This window comes from Gadus morhua, chromosome 23 (genome assembly GCF_902167405.1).
Source record: "Gadus morhua chromosome 23, gadMor3.0, whole genome shotgun sequence".
NCBI lineage: Eukaryota > Metazoa > Chordata > Actinopteri > Gadiformes > Gadidae > Gadus > Gadus morhua.
Window position 1 is genome coordinate 20048110 of NC_044070.1, and position 18015 is coordinate 20066124.

The following is an 18015-nucleotide window of genomic DNA, read 5'->3' on the forward strand; positions in this document are numbered from 1 at the left end:
TTGGCATAAACATAACTAGGGTGCACTGTACTATCTGCGCACACCCTTTCTGAAGCCTCTCCCTCTCGCTCTCTCTCTCTGTCCCTCCCTCTCTCTCTTTCTCTCTCTCTCTCGTAGCGTTTTGTGGAGCACGTTAATTGTCTGAGAACACTCCCATTCAGAATGCAAAAAAGTCGGACTATCGTGCTCTGGAACACGATTCAATAGATTAACGTTTGTGCGCATGAGCACGAAATCGCGTGATACCGGGTTGGGTGGTCAGGCTGTAGACCTTTGGGCTCCAACCCCAACGTGTGCGTCTACATGGAGAAGCGGAGGATCCTGACCCCGGGAATGACGCAACGCCCTCATCCACAAGACCTCCGTCGACTGTCCTTCAGCAGCCAGGACATGACCTTCCCCTCGACCTGCTTCGACTTCGGGGAGAAGGTCAGCAGATATTTGCGTTCTCAAAAAAAATGTAAGCAAAATTGAAGAGATTGATAAACTGGGAAACTACAAAAGTCACAGCACCTTATTGGTCCCAACATTTATCAATAAAAATGGTTTGATTTTGATTGACAAGGGGTGGGTGTGTGTGTGTGTGTGTGTGTGTGTGTGTGTGTGTGTGTGTGTGTGTGTGTGTGTGTGTGTGTGTGTGTGTGTGGTACTACCTGGAGGACTGCATCCAGCTGACCCACTTCGTCCCGCCGTCCAATGACAGCAAGGGTGAGGAGGGAGGAGATGAGGACGTAAGGAAACCTTTGCACCATGTAACGTGAAATACCATCTAAGGGCCTGATGCTTAACCACAGGCCGGCTGTCTCTGAACCAATCAGAGGGGAGTGTGTCTATGTTCCCCGGGTCCTATGTTCCCCGAGCGGGGAACATAGGACCCGGGGAACATAGGGATGACCCCAATCAGAGACAGCAGAGATCGCCAGATAGGCTAGGCTCTGCCTAGCTGGGTAGCTCGCCAGATAGGCTCACCACCTTTTTACTTACTTTTTGTTTTTGTATACGAGTGTGTGGTTAAAAAAGTCAGACTCCACTGTTGTGTGTGTGGTAATATACTCCCTATAGACACTGATGAAAGGGTGAATGGAGACTCCACTGTTGTGTGTGTGGTAATATCCTCCCTCCACACTGATGAAGGGCTGAATGGAGACTCCACTGTTGTGTTGGAGGTAACGTCTCCAGAAGACTTGGAGGATTTCAACTGAACTAACGGGAAGAATCGTCTGAACACACGTAAACGTTCATTTAATCCCACTGAGTAGTTTATTAACATTATGATTTATGAACAATTACAAATCATAATGCATCTTTAATGACTGAACATGTTGACTTGTTCCCAACAGAACAGAAAGAAACGATCTTCCGTTGAAAGTAATTTACAACATCGTTACCCTTTCCCATAGAACTCTTATCATCATTCATGATTATGTTGCTAAATCTGCTTTAAATCACTTTCCATGTCAGGCATGGCAAAAAATAAACTGATTTTGGATTCCTTTAAAACGATGTTGAAAATATATAAAATATTGTAGCAAAATAAAACACCAATCAATCAACATTTAAAACACATTTTACATTAGAAAGTAAATCTTTGTACAACCGGCTTAAACCAAAGGAAGATCTTCCTTTCATGGTTTATGCTGAACCTTCCAGAAGCCCAATAAAATGCAGCATTTGGAGTTCAGTGGAGTATTTAAATCAATCACAAAGTGTTGTACTTCCACTGAACGGGTTGACCCCTCAGAGCACCAACAGCTGCTGCTCAACAACCCGATGCACTACAGGTACGTCCATGGGTCCACAGGTATTCAAACGTCCCCCTAACAGCTGGTCCTCAACAACGTCAGGACTGTGAGGACCCCCCAGACCCAAGCGGCCCCCTCTAATCTGACGCTCAGCAGCCCAGCTGAACACAGAGAGGGCTGAGAGATGAACCACGAGAGACACTGATGTTACCTGCTGCTTACCACCGGCACACTGACCTGCTGTGGGTTTAGATCCATGAAGGATGTGTGTGTGTGAGTGCATGTCTGTGTAAATAAGTCTGTGTACGTGTGTGTGTGTGTGTGTGTGTGTGTGTGTGTGTGTGTGTGTGTGTGTGTGTGTGTGTGTGTGTGTGTGTGTGTGTGTGTAAATAAGCCTGTGTACGTGTGTGTGTGTTTGTATTTATAGAGTGCGATGTGTTTGTTTGTGTGTGCTTGTGTGTGTTTATAGAGTCATGAACGATGTGTTTGTTTGTGCGTGCGTGTGTGTTAATTTCTATGTACATATGTGTTTGTTGGTTTGGGTGTGTTTATGACTGTTTACATGTGTGTACTTTTCAATGGGTCTGTGTGTGTGCTTGTGTGTCTACAATGGACACTCACAGAGACGCTGAGGAACCACTCTTATACAACCTAAACCCAGGGAGGAGGACCTCCTGGGTGAAGGAGGCCTGGAAGGTGTGGATGTGTGTCAGTGTGTCTGAGGACCCCCCTCCACCTGGGGACACTCTGTAGAAGGACAGAGAGCCAGCAGGCCGGTCCAGATACACTCCTACTCTGTTAGAGCGAGGGGGGGGGAGACGTATGGCTGTTGAACTATCGTTGTGAAAGGCAGTGTAGAGACCATCATCGTCGTCATAACAAACAAGACTCCAGGACTTGTTGTTCAATCCAAGCAGGCTGTCAGTACCCCCTCCTCTCCTTGTCATTCCTCTGTATGCCACTCCTATATAAACCCGTCCTCCCCACTCTACCTCCCAGTAGCAGCGGCCAGGCAGACCCTCTCTACACAACACCTGCTCCCAGGCGTCAAACCTCTCTGGGTGATCCGGATACGACTGGTCCTCTTCACCCCGCGTCACCTTCCTGCTGTCCTCAGACAGAGAGAGTCGTCTCTGGGCTGTGTTTGGGTCCAGTGTGAGTTCACAGGCATCTGACGGGAGAAACATGATTAGGCTGCTAAACCAATATTATAATTATCATCATTATTAAATAAACAGCATCACCAGCTCTAATTGAAATCTAAGGTGAAACCTTAGATATGATTATTATGTGCCATAGCTAATGTAATGACAGGAATTAAAACAACATTATAATTATTATAATAATGACAAGATGATAGTTTAATTTAATAGTTTTTGAATATAAAATAGACATGTAATTATGATTAACAGTATCCTGATTATTATGGTGTAATGTCCAATGTTGTAAAATCATCACTCCTGATATAATCACATCAATTATGTTAATGTTTATATATGTAAGATACATGATGTCAGTCATCAGCTTCATTCCCAGATATCTGAATGAACAGACGTCACCTCCTGCTGTGTGGATGGACTTTCCCTCTCAATAGTCAGTGTGAGTTGTGATGAATCAAACAGACACTTACACTTCTTTAGAGCTGGTTTCAGTCTCCACACTCCACTGTGATCCACACTAGGGGGGAAACAAAGTGAGAGCAGCATGAAACATTCACCTTCATCATCTGCCGTCTCATCACTTTCTACACAACATAAGTTACAGCTGCCTTTTCAAACAACTTCATCTAGCAGAGGGTTGAATCCTTGTAGGAGGCATTTTCTCTGAATGGTGAGCTGTCCTCTCCATACCTGAGAGTGTCCAGTCTCCATTGTGGATCCTCCAGTCCAGCAGAGAGCAGCGCAGCTCCTGAGTCTCCTGGGTGATTGTAGCTCAGGTCCAGCTCTCTCAGATGGGAAGGGTTGGAGCTCAGAGCTGAAGCCAGAGAAGCACAGCCTTCCTGTGTGACCAGGCAGCCAGACAACCTACACACACACACACACACACCTTTATTTATTCTATCTCAATGAGAATATTTCTTACTGAAGTAAACAGATTAATAAAGTATGAATTCCATATGATGGACAACTTAAAGCTTTATGATTTAATTCAGATCACAGCCCGTCTAGAGCCACCATCACCGAGCCTCATGTCTACACTAATGGCAACTCCTCAGAGTTACAAAACATATAACACATAACATCCATAACATACAGACAGCAACCCCTAACCCTAACCCTCACATGAGCTGGCCAGAGTTACATGACATATAACATACATAACATGCTAGCAGTTAACAGTATAGCAACCCCTCGCCCTCACATCAGCTGGCCAGTGTTCTGTCAGCTAGAATAACCTGTTAACTAATGACACACTAGCAGCTAACAAAACTGCAAAAATAAACAACCCTTCAAAAAAAGGGTATCTTCCTAAAATCCTCGTCCTCTAAAGTTCTGTCCCTCCTCTGGCCTCTTGGCCTCCCATCTGTGCTCTGACATGTTGACCCCAGCCTAAAAATGAATAATGATGCTGAATCTGGTGGGGATCTTAAGCCCAGTTCAGACCAAAGATTCACCTCGCAACGAGGCTGTTTTGGAACGTCGCAGGGGAAGAGTTGCAGCAGCGTGACCCTAACCCTAACTTCAGGTCAACATTGGGGATCGTAATTATTTCCTTCAAATGTGTTCAACCAAAAAGTGGCCATTTCAGTATTATTAATCTGTAATTTATTTGATCAAATCCAAATTTTGTTTGTGATGATGTATAAAATAACCCATTCCACCAATTGACGACTGCATTTTACAAGTGTGTTATGAGTGGCATGGCATGCACTCATTTAACATGCCCTGGGAATGTATAAATATTCTTGAAACTTAAAACTGGACTATATATTTATTAGAGTTGGATTTCAACTCAATGCAGGACCACTATTGGAGCGGATTTGACGAACATTGGAATAAAATTAATTGTTTGGAGTGCTGCGGCAGAACGAATCAAGGAATGGGCGCAGTATCGGCCCAAAAGCAACAGGCCTACAATGCGCTTTACAAAGTAGGAAGGTGAGAATATAGCCTAGTCCCCCCCCATTTGCACACAAATTCTCGAAGGGGATCAATAAAAATAAACCAACAGTTTTTGCAAATAGAAATCTCTCTACAAAGTTAGAACTGCTCATGATGATATCGCTGGGTTGTCTCTGTGGAGACAGCGCAGCAACACCTCTACCCAAGCCCCCCGGATTTCAACTCAATGCAGGACCACTATTGGAGCAGATTTGACGAACATTGGAATAAAATTAATTGTTTGGAGTGCTGCGGCAGAACGAATCAAGGAATGGGCGCAGTATCGGCCCAAAAGCAACAGGCCTACAATGCGCTTTACAAAGTAGGAAGGCGAGAATATAGCCTAGTCCCCCCCCATTTGCACACAAATTCTCGAAGGGGATCAATAAAAATAAACCAACAGTTTTTGCAAATAGAAATCTCTCTACAAAGTTAGAACTGCTCATGATGATATCGCTGGGTTGTCTCTGTGGAGACAGCGCAGCAACACCTCTACCCAAGCCCCCGCCCCCCCCCCGGAACCGCGGAGCCGTAGCATTTACATCAGAATGAAACCCAATAAACCGCCAATGTGTGTGTAGGGTCCGGGAGGCTAAATTGGGGTGCAAGCTCAAGCAACCTAATCGCAAACCTAAGTTAGGCTACTTTTTAGCGTGATGCTGATGCTGTTGCGGCTCTCAGCTGTGCCAGAGCGTTCACAGTTGCTAGGGAAACCACCTGACGTCGCCGCCCGGTGCAGCAGTTTGAACTGCCCCATTTTTAGAACGTCGCAGCCCATCTCGTCGCAAGGAGTTGGAAGGAGTTGCGAGTTGCAAGTCGTTGCGAGGCTAATCTTTGGTCTGAACTGGGCTTTAGACACGTGTCGTCTGTTATTTTAGATCACAGCCCACCTAGTCCTGGATCATCCCTTACTATTAAACAAACCCAAAGACACATTTAACCCTAACCCTGACCTGAGAGTTTCCAGTGTACAGTGTGGACTCCCCAGTCCAGCAGAGAGCAGCTTCACTCCTGAATCCTGCAGATCGTTGGTACTCAGGTCCAGCTCTTTCAGACTAGAGGAGTTGGAGCTGAGAACTGAGGCCAGAGCTTCACAGCATCTCTCTGACAGATGACAGCCAGTCAGCCTTCACACACAAAATAAAAGACCATGTTACTGTGTTTATGTCTTTAACATTTTCCATAATTGAAAGAGAAGTTACGCCAATGTTAATTTTTTTTATGTTTAAATTCTAATAATAAGCTTTAAAAAAAGCCTGACTACATGTGAATAGGTAGAATAATAATAATAAAAAATAGTAAACTGTACATTCTACATTAAATGTCTTTATTGACGTTTTTTTGTTACTTTTTTTTTATAAAGACTCTTGTGCTGTAAAGGTTTGCACATTGAGTAAAACTGACCTGAGAGTTTCCAGTGTACAGTGTGGACTCCCCAGTCCAGCAGAGAGCAGCTTCACTCCTGAATCCTGCAGATCATTGTTACTCAGGTCCAGCTCTCTCAGACTAGAGGAGTTGGAGCTGAGAACTGAGGCCAGAGCTTCACAGCATCTCTCTGACAGATGACAGCTATTCAGCCTGCACACACAATAAACAGAACATGTTAGGAACCCTGATTTAATGTTTTAGACGACTTTTCTGATAGTTAGCTATCAGAAACTTTTCTTTTCTGATAGTTATGCAAAAATGATGATACATTATTCTTCTGTTAATTATATTGTGGTGATCACGGCCGTGGTCACCGTGTCCGGGTGCCGCAAAGGATCCTGGGAAGCTCGGGGGGAAGCGGCACCGCCACCAAGGGAGTCGTGTGTGTGTGTGTGTGTGTGTGTGTGTGTGTGTGTGTGTGTGTGTGTAAAAAAAAAGGCAACTCTCTGGGTCTTGCATTGTGTAACTGCTTTAAACCTGGGCCCCGTTTCCCGATAACGATGGATCCAAGCTCGTACGATCATTCTCAAGAAGGATCTTGCGAACCTTCGTAAATTTCTTTGGAGCGTTTCCTGAAACTCCTCTTAACATGAACGCGCGTGCTCTGCTCTAACAACGTTTGTAGGCTTGTATCGGTCCACTGACACGGTGCTGAAATGGGCTCTGCAGGATGCGGAGACGCAGGAATGTCGCAGGAAAATAGGGTTAAATAGGGTTCAAATATGTCCCCATCAAGGCATACAGCAGAGTATCCTACGAAAAGAATAGACTACAATAATACGTACACTGAAGATATTAAAACCCATTTGATTAGGCCTGGGCTGACATATGCTTTGTCAGTCCTAATCTTGAACGCACCGTGCGTATATATGTTTTCGAGGCATTTTCCCCCCTGAAACAATTCCATCTTACAAAAATCTAAAACAGCTTGTGTGACTACAACTACATTTATCGGAATGTCCTAATTTCTTAGCACATAAAGAGCAGACTTTATCTGATTCCTTAAAAGGTTTCATGGATTGACGCGCACTCTCTAGTCTAGAATCTTTGGTGTAAACTTTAAAAATGCAACGTTCCATTCATTCATTATCATTCAAAGGCAGAGGCTGGGCATTGACACACGGCTATTGCTGACCCGATTAGAAGAGCTTGGTCTAGATCCTGCCCATATTGTTGGGCAGGATGATGTATAGGCCTCTTTACACTGCCAAGCCGGTTCGGTCGCAGTTTGGCATGCCCGGCGATTTCACCGTCTTATCTCAAGTTTCCTGTGTAAAACCGAGGGGGTCAAATCCCCCGTTCGTCACGGCGCGGGCTTTCTTGGTTCACTGGAGAAGGCGGGGCTGCGCACAGAGTTTTGAACTCCTTAGAATAATTTGCATACTCCCGAATATATATTTTTTTTTATGAATGAAGTCACCCGCATGTAAAAATGAGTTCACGTCAGTGTAAGTTACAAAACCGATTAACTATTTTAAAGTGCAAAAACGCCAACATATTCTTTATTTTGCTGACTAAATTAACTAAATTGGGGTGCTAGCTCAAGCAGGCAATTTACCTCGGGTAGTGTTAACGCGTGGATTGTGCCGCGAAAAAGGCGTGCATAAGACGGCATATTTGGCAGTGTAAATACGCCTTATGATGGTGCTGGTAATGTAAGCGGGAAAGCGCGTGGCATTCAGGCACGCATCGCAGCACAGTTTCCCGCAGCAGCCTACGTTCACTGCAGAAACCACGCTCTCGATTGTGCACTCCACTAAGGTCAGGCATGTTCGTAACTGTCTAGACACGGTCCAATTAATAATGAACTTCAACGCAGCCTCACCGAAGCGCCTTCAGTGCTATATGGCAAACAATCGCAACAAAAAACGCCTGCAGAAATTCTCCGACACCCGCTGGTCTCAGCATGATTCATGTACAGTATGTCTTCTGTCATTAATCAATACGAGGACCAACCACGATGGTTGAATTAAAATCAGAGGGAGACAGCAAGTGCAGCTCGAAAGCGACCTCCCACACAAGACGAATGGAATCATTTGAATTTATTATATGCCTTGAGGGTTACCTTGGGACGTGGCGTTTGATCGGTACATTTCGGCTGCGCATTTATTTTTGGAATTTTAAATTGCTGCAATAAATTATGTTGTTGTTGACTCTGTCTCGGTCTTTGCTTTTTAAATCTTACAGTAGTCTATGAGTAATATATTGGCGGTAACCACTGTTTAGGAGGTATTGCGAAATGGTGCCAGCTGGACATTCTGTGGTATTGGATGAGTTTTAATAAAACACATCCAATACCACAGAATGTCCAGCAGGTGACTCCACTGAGGCTATAGTAACGATGCTCTTAGCACCCTACGAGCACCCCTGGAGCCCTCGTTAGCCAAGATCCCTTGGTGGCGATGACGCTCCCCCCGGGCCTCCCAGGATCCTTTGCGGCACCCGGACACGGTGACCACGGCCGCGATCGCAAAAATATCATTTTCATTGGAACAACTCAAGAATTTATATTTTTTGTATGCGTATGAAGTCTTTGTTATGTTATACTTTTTTACACGTCAAACAATTTAAGACATATTAAAAATAAATAAAGGCAACTCTCGGGTCGTGTGGTGTATTGTGTAACTGCTTTAAACCGGGTCTCCCGTTGGGTCATTCCTGTGCTGCTCGCCAAAATATAATAATTCTAGGTAGACCTATAACCTTTGATTGATGCAAATACTGTGACTTCATTTGTTTAACTCCCACTCTCCCGTTAACAGGAGATTGTGGGAGGGAACTATTATTATACTTTGCGTATATAATTAAATAGATGCAATGGCAACTCTTGGATAACTTTTCAACTTTTCATTTTCCCACATAAACAACAAGGTGTAATATGTCCAATGGCACCACCCTGATAAACGTGGTCAGCAAAGGTACTGAGTTATTAGAATATATATTTAGACGGCATTTAGGATGATCCTCAAACCAGGGGCCAGTAGTCGTTTTTTAATAATCTCCTGATATGGAACTGTTTGCACGTTAAGTAAAACTGACCTGAGAGTTTCCAGTGTACACTGCGGACTCCCCAGTCCAGCAGAGAGCAGCTTCACTCCTGAATCCTTCAGATCATTGGAACTCAGGTCCAGCTCTCTCAGACTAGAGGAGTTGAAGCTGAGAGCTGAGGCCAGAGCTTCACAGCATCGCTCTGACAGATGACAGGAATTCAGCCTGCACACAATAAAAAAGAACATGTTTGGAAGTGAGATTAAAGGTGCTTAAAAGATCCAACCAGCTCACAGGAGAAACATGGTGTAGCTAACGAACAGCACAGGGCCGCCATGGAGCCACACTGGAGGGGAGGACGTCCAGTGATGCTAGCGCCTCCGCTCTCCACGCTGCTATCAGGGATCAGGGAGTGAGCTCAGGGAGATGACTGAACATTCAAACTTCCATCAGCCGTCGCCTGATGGCCGTAGGGATCCTGAACTCTGTGTGAACAGAGTCAGACCTAACGAAGCAGAGGGCTGTGGAGCCAAGGAGGGCCTTCAGCGCACTCAGTCCCAATGCTTCCTTCTGTGAGACTATTGATTCATTAATTCAACCTTTTATTTTGATCAATCATCATGAATGTGCTCAAGCTCATTTACAAAAACCTAAAACACTCAGGGCACATGCCCTTCCTGGCTTCAGACACTTTTACCGGGCTTCAAAACAAGGACGACTATGAAACCCCTCTGGGGCTTTGCTTACCTACATATTCAAACCTTTGATGTTATTCTGTATCCCTACATACTAAATAGATTTATATTATTCTGTATTTCTACATGTTCAATTGTTGAATGATGCTCTGTATTCCTACATAATTCAATCTTTTAATGTTTATGTTTTCCTACATCGTTTTATGATGCTTTGTATATCTACATTTTCAATTATGCTGTTCTGTATTTCTACATAGTCAATAGTTTTATGTTGCTTTGCATTCCTACATATTCAATCGTTTTATGTTTCGTATTTCGACGTATTAATTTATGTTGTCCTGTATGTCAACATATTCAATTATGTTGCTTTAATTTCTATATATTCAATAGTTTTATTTTGTTCTATTTCTACATATTCAATCCTATTATGTTGCTCTATATTTCTACATAGTCAATAGTTTTATGTTGTTCTGTATTTATTCATATTCAATTGTTTTATGTTGCTCTGTATTTCTACATATATTGTTCTGTATTTCTAAATCTTAAATTGTTTGACCTATTTCTGTATTTTATGTCTTCAATTGAAGTTCTGAAGATAAAATATATATAAAGTATATCTGTAAAAAATGTTGACGTAGCAATGACCTTATAAAGTCATGGAGACAAAAAAGAAATTGTTGAGTTTTTCCTATGAAAATTATACATTTATGAACTTGAAATGAATTATACATTCATATAGCGCTAATATAGGTATTAGTGGGCCACAAACACAGTATTCAAAGACGTCCCCGAAATTCAGCCGTGGTGCAGAGTTACAGCCACTCCGAACCAGTCGCACATTGAGCTTCCCCCAAACGCGCTGTTTCGGTGGGCGTGTCAAGGCAGGTCAAGGAGGGGGGTGGGGGTGTGGCCCTGAGCAGCTTGTAGCCACAGTACCTTGCGCTCTGTTTACGGTGGATGTATCGCAATGGCTCGTAGAAACCCATATTATGCATAGATATCTATATCATATAATATATATTATCACCTGGTCCTGAGCAGCTTGTAGCCACGGTACCATGCGCTCTGTTTACGGTGGATGTATCGCAATAGCTCTTAGAAACCCATATTATACATAGATATCTATATAATATAATATATATTATCACCTGGCCCTGAGCAGCTTGTAGCCACGGTACCATGCGCTCTGTTTACGGTGGATGTATCGCAATAGCTCTTAGAAACCCATATTATACATAGATATCTATATCATATAATATATAATATATATTATCACGGCCAAAAGCTGTGTGAGCCTCCAGACGATAGGCTATTATGAATCTCAAACGACCGCGTCTACTTCAGATTGATGTGGAAGTGGAAGAACCAGAGACGTCGGAGAACCCGACGAAGTCCTTTGTGATTCATTATATCGTCTGGACGTGCACACAGCTTTTGGCCGTGATAATATGTATTATTTGATATAGATATCTATGTATGATATGATATTATTTAGATATAGAGCTCCAGGACTGTAACGCAAGTGTTGTACACTTCCTTGTTATTTGGATAACCGTTCTGCTGTTGGTGTGATGGCGCATAACACGTCAGACTCGCGTCTCTGGTATTTCTACAACGAGACTCGTAGTGGGGGTTATCTCAGCCATGGTTGAGAATTAATTGGGGGAAAGTAACTTTGGCTTTGACTCCCTGAAGTACATGAACCACGACATGGAGGAGAAAGGGATTGTTGGCCGCAAATGTATCCCGCCTCCTCAAGCCGGGGCGGTGGTCCATCGGCAGCGAGGCTCCGGCGGGAGACGACCGCGGCCAACAATCCCTTTCTCCTCCATGTCGTGGTTCATGTACTTCAGGGAGTCAAAGCCAAAGTTCCTTTCCCCCAATTCATTCTCAACCATGGCTGAGATAACCCCCACTACGAGTCTAGTTGTAGAAATACCAGAGACGAGAGTCTGACGTGTTATGCGCCATCACACCAACAGCAGAACGGTTATCCAAATAACAAGGAAGTGTACAACACTTACGTTACAGTCTGGTTCTTCCACTTCCACATCAATCTGTAGTAGACAGAACCGCGCGCTGCCTGCTGCCGGCGCGAGGCACCACCGCCCGGCTGCCCGCTGCCGGGCGGTGGTGCTTCGCGGCGGTGGTGCCTCGCGGCAACCGGCGGCAGGCAGCATGTCGCAGTTCATGTACTTCGATGTCGTCCTGTAACTAGCCTGTTACTACGAACTAAGCAACTACCGTACACGTATTAGCATTTAGCACTAGCTCAATCACGACTCCTTTAGAATTCTTGTGGGTGGTTACGAACCAACCAAGTGGGCAGGGCCAGGAATAATCATTTGACAACGCTACGTCACAGTGTCACCTTATCCAGATCGGCTCATTTTCTTCTGCCTTTTTCCTTTCATTGCCTATTGCATTCAGCAGACAAACTGCATAGATTTCAAACTTACCACAGCTCACAAACTTATTCAGACCTATGTTATTTAACAAACAATAGGAAAAATGTGATTTTAATGGCATGGGCTCTTTAAGTCACCTTACATTGACTTCATATAGGGCTTTACAGTGAAGGGGGGACCTCACTAACCATCACAAATGTGTAGCATCCACATGGGTGATGCACGGCAGCCAATCGGCGCAAGAACGCTCACCACACATGAATTGTGAATGTGTGATTAGAATGTCATATTTTACTTTGTTGACCCCATTGTCATGTACATTACATTATTATAATTTCCTGTAAAGGATTATTAAAGGATCTATCTATCTATCTATCTATCTATTACCTTTAACACACACACGTAAATAAATGCTTACACTACCAAGGGACCACAATGAAAATAAGCCCATGGGCTTTTATGCGTTATCCTTTTGACCTGTTCATTTGTATGCTTACGTTTGTGCATGCGTCAATAAAGAATTTCAATCATTTCAATCAATCAATTACACACCAGCTTGAGGTGGAGAGTGAGGGGATTAATGAATCAGCTATTTAAACAGAGGGATGAATAGGGGGCCAGATTGAATGAGCCTGGTTGGTCAGTTTTAGCCGGGGCCCGGGGAATCCCCTACTCTTTTTGCGATAAGCGTCCTGGGATCTTTAATAACCTCAGTGAGTCAGGACATCGGTTATACGTCTCCTCTGAAGGACGGCACCTTCCACAGCCCAGTGTCCCCGTCAATGCACTGGGGCATCAGGATTTATGCTTTGGCCAGAGGGAAGAGTGCCACCTACTGGCCACCCACCGACACCACTTCCAGCAGCAGCTCAGTGTTCCCAGTTGGTCTCCCATCCAGTACTAACCAAGCCCACCTGCTTAGCTTCAGAGGTTCAGCTAAGGCAGGGTCTACATTTGTCTGGCTGCTGGTTTATTTAGAACGATAAACTTTAATGGATGCAAATACTGTGACTTCATTTGTTTAACTACCACTGACCCGTCGACAGGGGATTGTGGGAACGCACTTACATTATATTTTGTGTTTATAATTGAAAATGGCAACTTTGGGATTACTTTTTCATCTTTTCATTTTCGCATCCAACATAAACAACAAGGTGTAATATGTCCAATGGCACCACTCTAATACATGTGGTCATCAAAGGTACTGAGTTATTATCTGATATAGTTTGACGTCATTTAGGTGTGATTCTCAGACCAGGGGACAGTAGTTAAAAGTATTCTGAAACCGAACGTTGTGGTGTAACTGTTTGCACTTAGTAAAACTGACCTGAGAGTTTCCAGTGTACAGTGTGGACTCCCCAGTCCAGCAGAGAGCAGCTTCACTCCTGAATCCTGCAGATCATTGGTACTCAGGTCCAGCTCTCTCAGACTAGAGGAGTTGGAGCTGAGAACTGAGGCCAGAGCTTTACAGCATCTCTCCGACAGCTTACAGCTGTTCAGCCTTCACACAAAAAAACAGAACATGTTGAGAACCGTGATTAAATGTTTGATAAGACTTTTCTGATAGTTGAACAAATGATTATACATTAGATCTTTAAATGGTAGTTACATATTAGGTGTACAATGTTGATACTAACAAAAATGCTATAACAGAAAACTATCATAATATTACTTTTATAGAATTATGTATATAGTAGAGCTGTAGCGACGCGTCGATGACGTTGACGCGTCAACGTCAAAAATTCGTCTACGTCAAATTTCTCCGTCGACGATTTTCGACGGAGAAATGGACGAAAGTCACAATAAAGGAAAATGTCCACGCACGAAATCATCAAAGGTATGGAAATACTTCAAGTTAAGTCCTAAACGGAAAGGTGTTGTGATTTGCACTCTTTGCCAAATGGAGTTGGCATATCACAAGAGCACGACAGCAATGTTGGAGCATCTCAAACGAGAAGTATCTCGTGCGCATGGGAGAGTATCTCGTGCGCATGAGAAAGTATCTTGTGCGCACGAGACAGTATCTCATGAGCATGGGGAAATATCGTGCGCATATCACTGGCAGTGTGTGTGTGTGTGTGTGTGTGTGTGTGTGTGTGTGTGTGTGTGTGTGTGTGTGTCGTCAGCGAGTAGGTGGACGAGCGATAGCGTGCGTGTCAGTCTAGTGAAGTCATGAACGAGTCCGGTTGTGTGTAAGAATAAAGTACCCAGCCTGTCAAGAATCGGTGGCCGCTTCATTCCATCATATTCCGACCTATAAGCAGACTCACTGTCGGTCAAAGTGAAGTGTCATGCCCCCGAGAGAGCATCGGACCTGGAGGGAACGTATCACCTCTGCTACTCTCTTGCGCTCCGCCTCCTCCTGGAGGCGGAGCGCAAGAGAGTATACGCACACATTTTTTTCATGTCCCTTTACGGGTTCCGTATTAAATAAAGTATATTATTACGATTTTTTTGGTATTTATTTGAGATACATTATGGTTTTCATTAATCGAGCAACAGAAAAATAGATAATCGTCCAATTAGTCATTAGATTAGTCGACTAATCGATAAAATAATCGCCCGATTAATCGTTTGATAAATAATCGTTTACCCCCAGCCTTAGTATATAGTGTGTATCGTAAAACATGTTATCAGTATGCCTACAGATATATGTTGTATGTTATTGTAACTTTTGTATTCTAGTATTATATATATTGTATTGTGTGCATTGCAATACATGTTCTTAGTGCACTACAACTGAATTTACTACAACTTTTATATTCTAGTATTATGTATAGTGCTGTATTGTTAATACAAGAGTGAACCTACAGAGATGTTTTGGAGGCTTTGACCAATGGCAGCAGCCCCAGAAGACCCTGGTCAGAAGCAGAGTATTTCTTCAGGTAAAACACGTCCAGCTGCTCTTCTGATGTCAGTACGATGAAGACAAGAGCTGACCACTGAGCAGAGGAGAGAGATTCAGTGGAGAGACTTCCTGATGACAGGTACTGTTGGATCTCCTCCACTAGAGAACTGTCATTCAGCTCATTCAGACAGTGGAACAGATTGATGCTTCTCTCTTGAGAGAGATCTCCACCTATCTTCTCCTTGATGTAATGGACTATTTGGTTATTGATTTGTGACCTCCTTCCTGTCTGCCCCGATGGAACGTTTTTTGTTAGATTGTCCAGTAATTTACTTCCTCTTGGTCCCAGCAGACCTTGTAGGAGCATCTGATTGGTCTCTAGAGAGAGGCCCAGGAAGAAGCGGAGGAACAAGTCCAGGTGTCCGTTCTCACTCTGTAAGGCCTTGTCCACCGCACTCTGGTAGAGGAGGAGGAGTTCAGCATCCCTGGAGGTTGGCTGTTCTTCTGAGAGCAGGTTGACACCAGTGTTGATGTAGGACAGAAAGACATAAAGGGCAGCCAGAAACTCCTGGATGCTCAGATGGACGAAGCAGAACATCCTGTCCTGGTGCAGTCCACACTCCTCTTTAAAGATCTGGGTGAACACTCCTGAGTAAACTGAGGCTGCTCTGATATCGATGTCACACTCTGCCAAGTCTGCCTCGTAGAAGATCAGCTGGCCTTTCTCCAGCTGGTTAAAAGCCAGTTTCCCCAGAGAAACAATGATCTCCCTGCTCTCCGAACTCCATTGTGGATCGGTTTCAGCTCGCCCATGATACTTCCTGTCCCCCTGTATGGACTGAACCCTCAGGAAGTGGCTGTATATCTGAGTCACGGTCTTGGGCACCTCTTCTGCTCTCTGGGATGTTTTGAAGAAGTCCACTAGAACTGTAGCAGTGATCCAACAGAAGACTGGGATGTGACACATGATGTGGAGGCTTCGAGATTTCTTGACGTGAGAGGTGATTGTGGTGGCCAGTGTCCCCTCTCTGAATCTCTTCCTGAAGTACTCCTCCTTCTGTGAGTCGTTGAACCCTCTCACCTCGGTCACCATGTCAACACACTCAGCAGGGATCTGATTGCCTGCGGCAGGGCGTGTGGTTATCCAGATGCGGGCAGAGGGAAGCAGGACTCCCCTGATGATGTTTGTCAGCAGCACGTCCACTGAGGTCGGCTCGGTGACATCCGTCCAGATCGGGTTGTTCTGGAAGTCCAGAGGAAGTCGACACTCATCCAGACCATCCAAGATGAAGACTACTTGGTCATGGTCGTATCTGTAGATTCCTGATTCTTTGGTTTCAACAGAAAACTGATGAAGAAGTTCCAGTAAGCTAAACTCTTTCCCTTTCAGTAAATTCAGCTCTCTGAAAGTGAGGAGAAATGTGAAGTCTATGTCGTGGTTGGCTTTGCCTTCGGCCCAGTCCAGAGTGAACTTGTGTGTTAAGAGAGTTTTACCAATGCCGGCCACTCCGGTTGTCATCATTGTTCGGATTGGTTTATCTTGTCCAGGTAAAGGTTTAAAGAGGTCTTCACATCTGATTGGTGTTTCCTCATTAGCAGTTTTCCTGGATGCCTTTTCAATCAGTCTGACCTCATGTTCCATGTTGACCTCTCCACTGCCTCTCCGTGTGATGAAGAGCTCTGTGTAGATCTCATTCAGAGGTCTCTGCTCTCCTGCTCTAGCGATTCCCTCAAACACACAGTGGAACTTCTTCTTCAGATGAACCTTGAGTTTATGTTGCCACTGGACCGCAACAGCTCCTAAATCACAAACCAGCAGAAACATACCATTGATATTTTCAAGCAATATTACTGGTGTACAGATTACAAGCAATATTACTGGTGTATTATTCTTGACATCGGTATTGAAAATAACCACGTTCTAATCTGTGGTGATATGAATGCCCATACCCAAGAAAGAGATGATTTTGATGTATGCCCAATAGAGAGTGATGGCAAGAGTCTGGATGTTAATACTGGATGTGAATTAAGCACAGTGGAGCAATTAGAAGTGTTTAATATACCACTGAAGAGAAAATCCCTTGATAAACATATAGATTTCGGCAATTATGGTAAAGCCCTGCTAGAAATGTGTAAAAATCTCCCAATGTGTATATTAAATGGTAGATGTGGTGATGACGCACACATTGGTGATGCAACAACTGTTGACAATAGTGTAATTGATTACATGATAGGGGTACCATTTGTTTCGAGCAAGGTAAAACATTTCTGTGTACATTCTTTTGATTCTTTATTCTCTGATAAGCACTGCCTTGTTGAAGTCATCTTGGAGGTAAATCATGGAGGGGAACACTGCAGGGCAAATACACCAGTAAGGGACGAGCTAAGGCTCACAGATACAATAGCTGAGAAACAAATTGGTAAATGGGAGAAAGAAAAATAAATCGAGTTTACCACAAACATAGACCTTGACAAGGTCGAGAATCTGTTATGTAATGTAGACAGCATGTCAGTTAATGAAATAACGAAGTGTGTTTGTGATATTATGATAAAAAGTGCAATGACTACATTCCCAAAAACACAAAAGCAGAAGAAAAACCTAAAACTTGGTTAAAAAAAAATAGCAGCATGGTTTAACCGTGAATGTAGAGAAAAAAGAAAAGAATATAGAAAAGTTAAAAGAATGCTTGAGAAGCATAGAAGTGTGGCTAATGCTGAATGTTTAAGGGAAAAAAGTAATGAGTATAGGAGAGTGTTGCACAAAGCTCAGAGGGCCCATAGGAAGAAACTCAGTGACGAGTTAAT

The 18015-nt window shown here is 43.7% G+C and overlaps 1 protein-coding gene across 1 annotated transcript; it reads right to left on the reverse strand.

Moving 5' to 3' along the window:
* Window positions 1-2359: 2359 nt before the first annotated feature.
* Window positions 2360-17035, reverse strand: LOC115537691 (NACHT, LRR and PYD domains-containing protein 12-like). Its single transcript, XM_030349737.1, has 8 exons — window positions 15174-17035; window positions 13690-13863; window positions 9311-9484; window positions 6248-6421; window positions 5797-5970; window positions 3593-3766; window positions 3373-3419; window positions 2360-2913 (listed from the first exon to the last, which is right to left on the reverse strand). The coding sequence occupies exons 1-8, from the start codon at window positions 17033-17035 to the stop codon at window positions 2360-2362; spliced, it is 3333 nt and encodes a 1110-aa protein (XP_030205597.1).
* Between the last annotated feature and the right edge of the window lie 980 nt (window positions 17036-18015).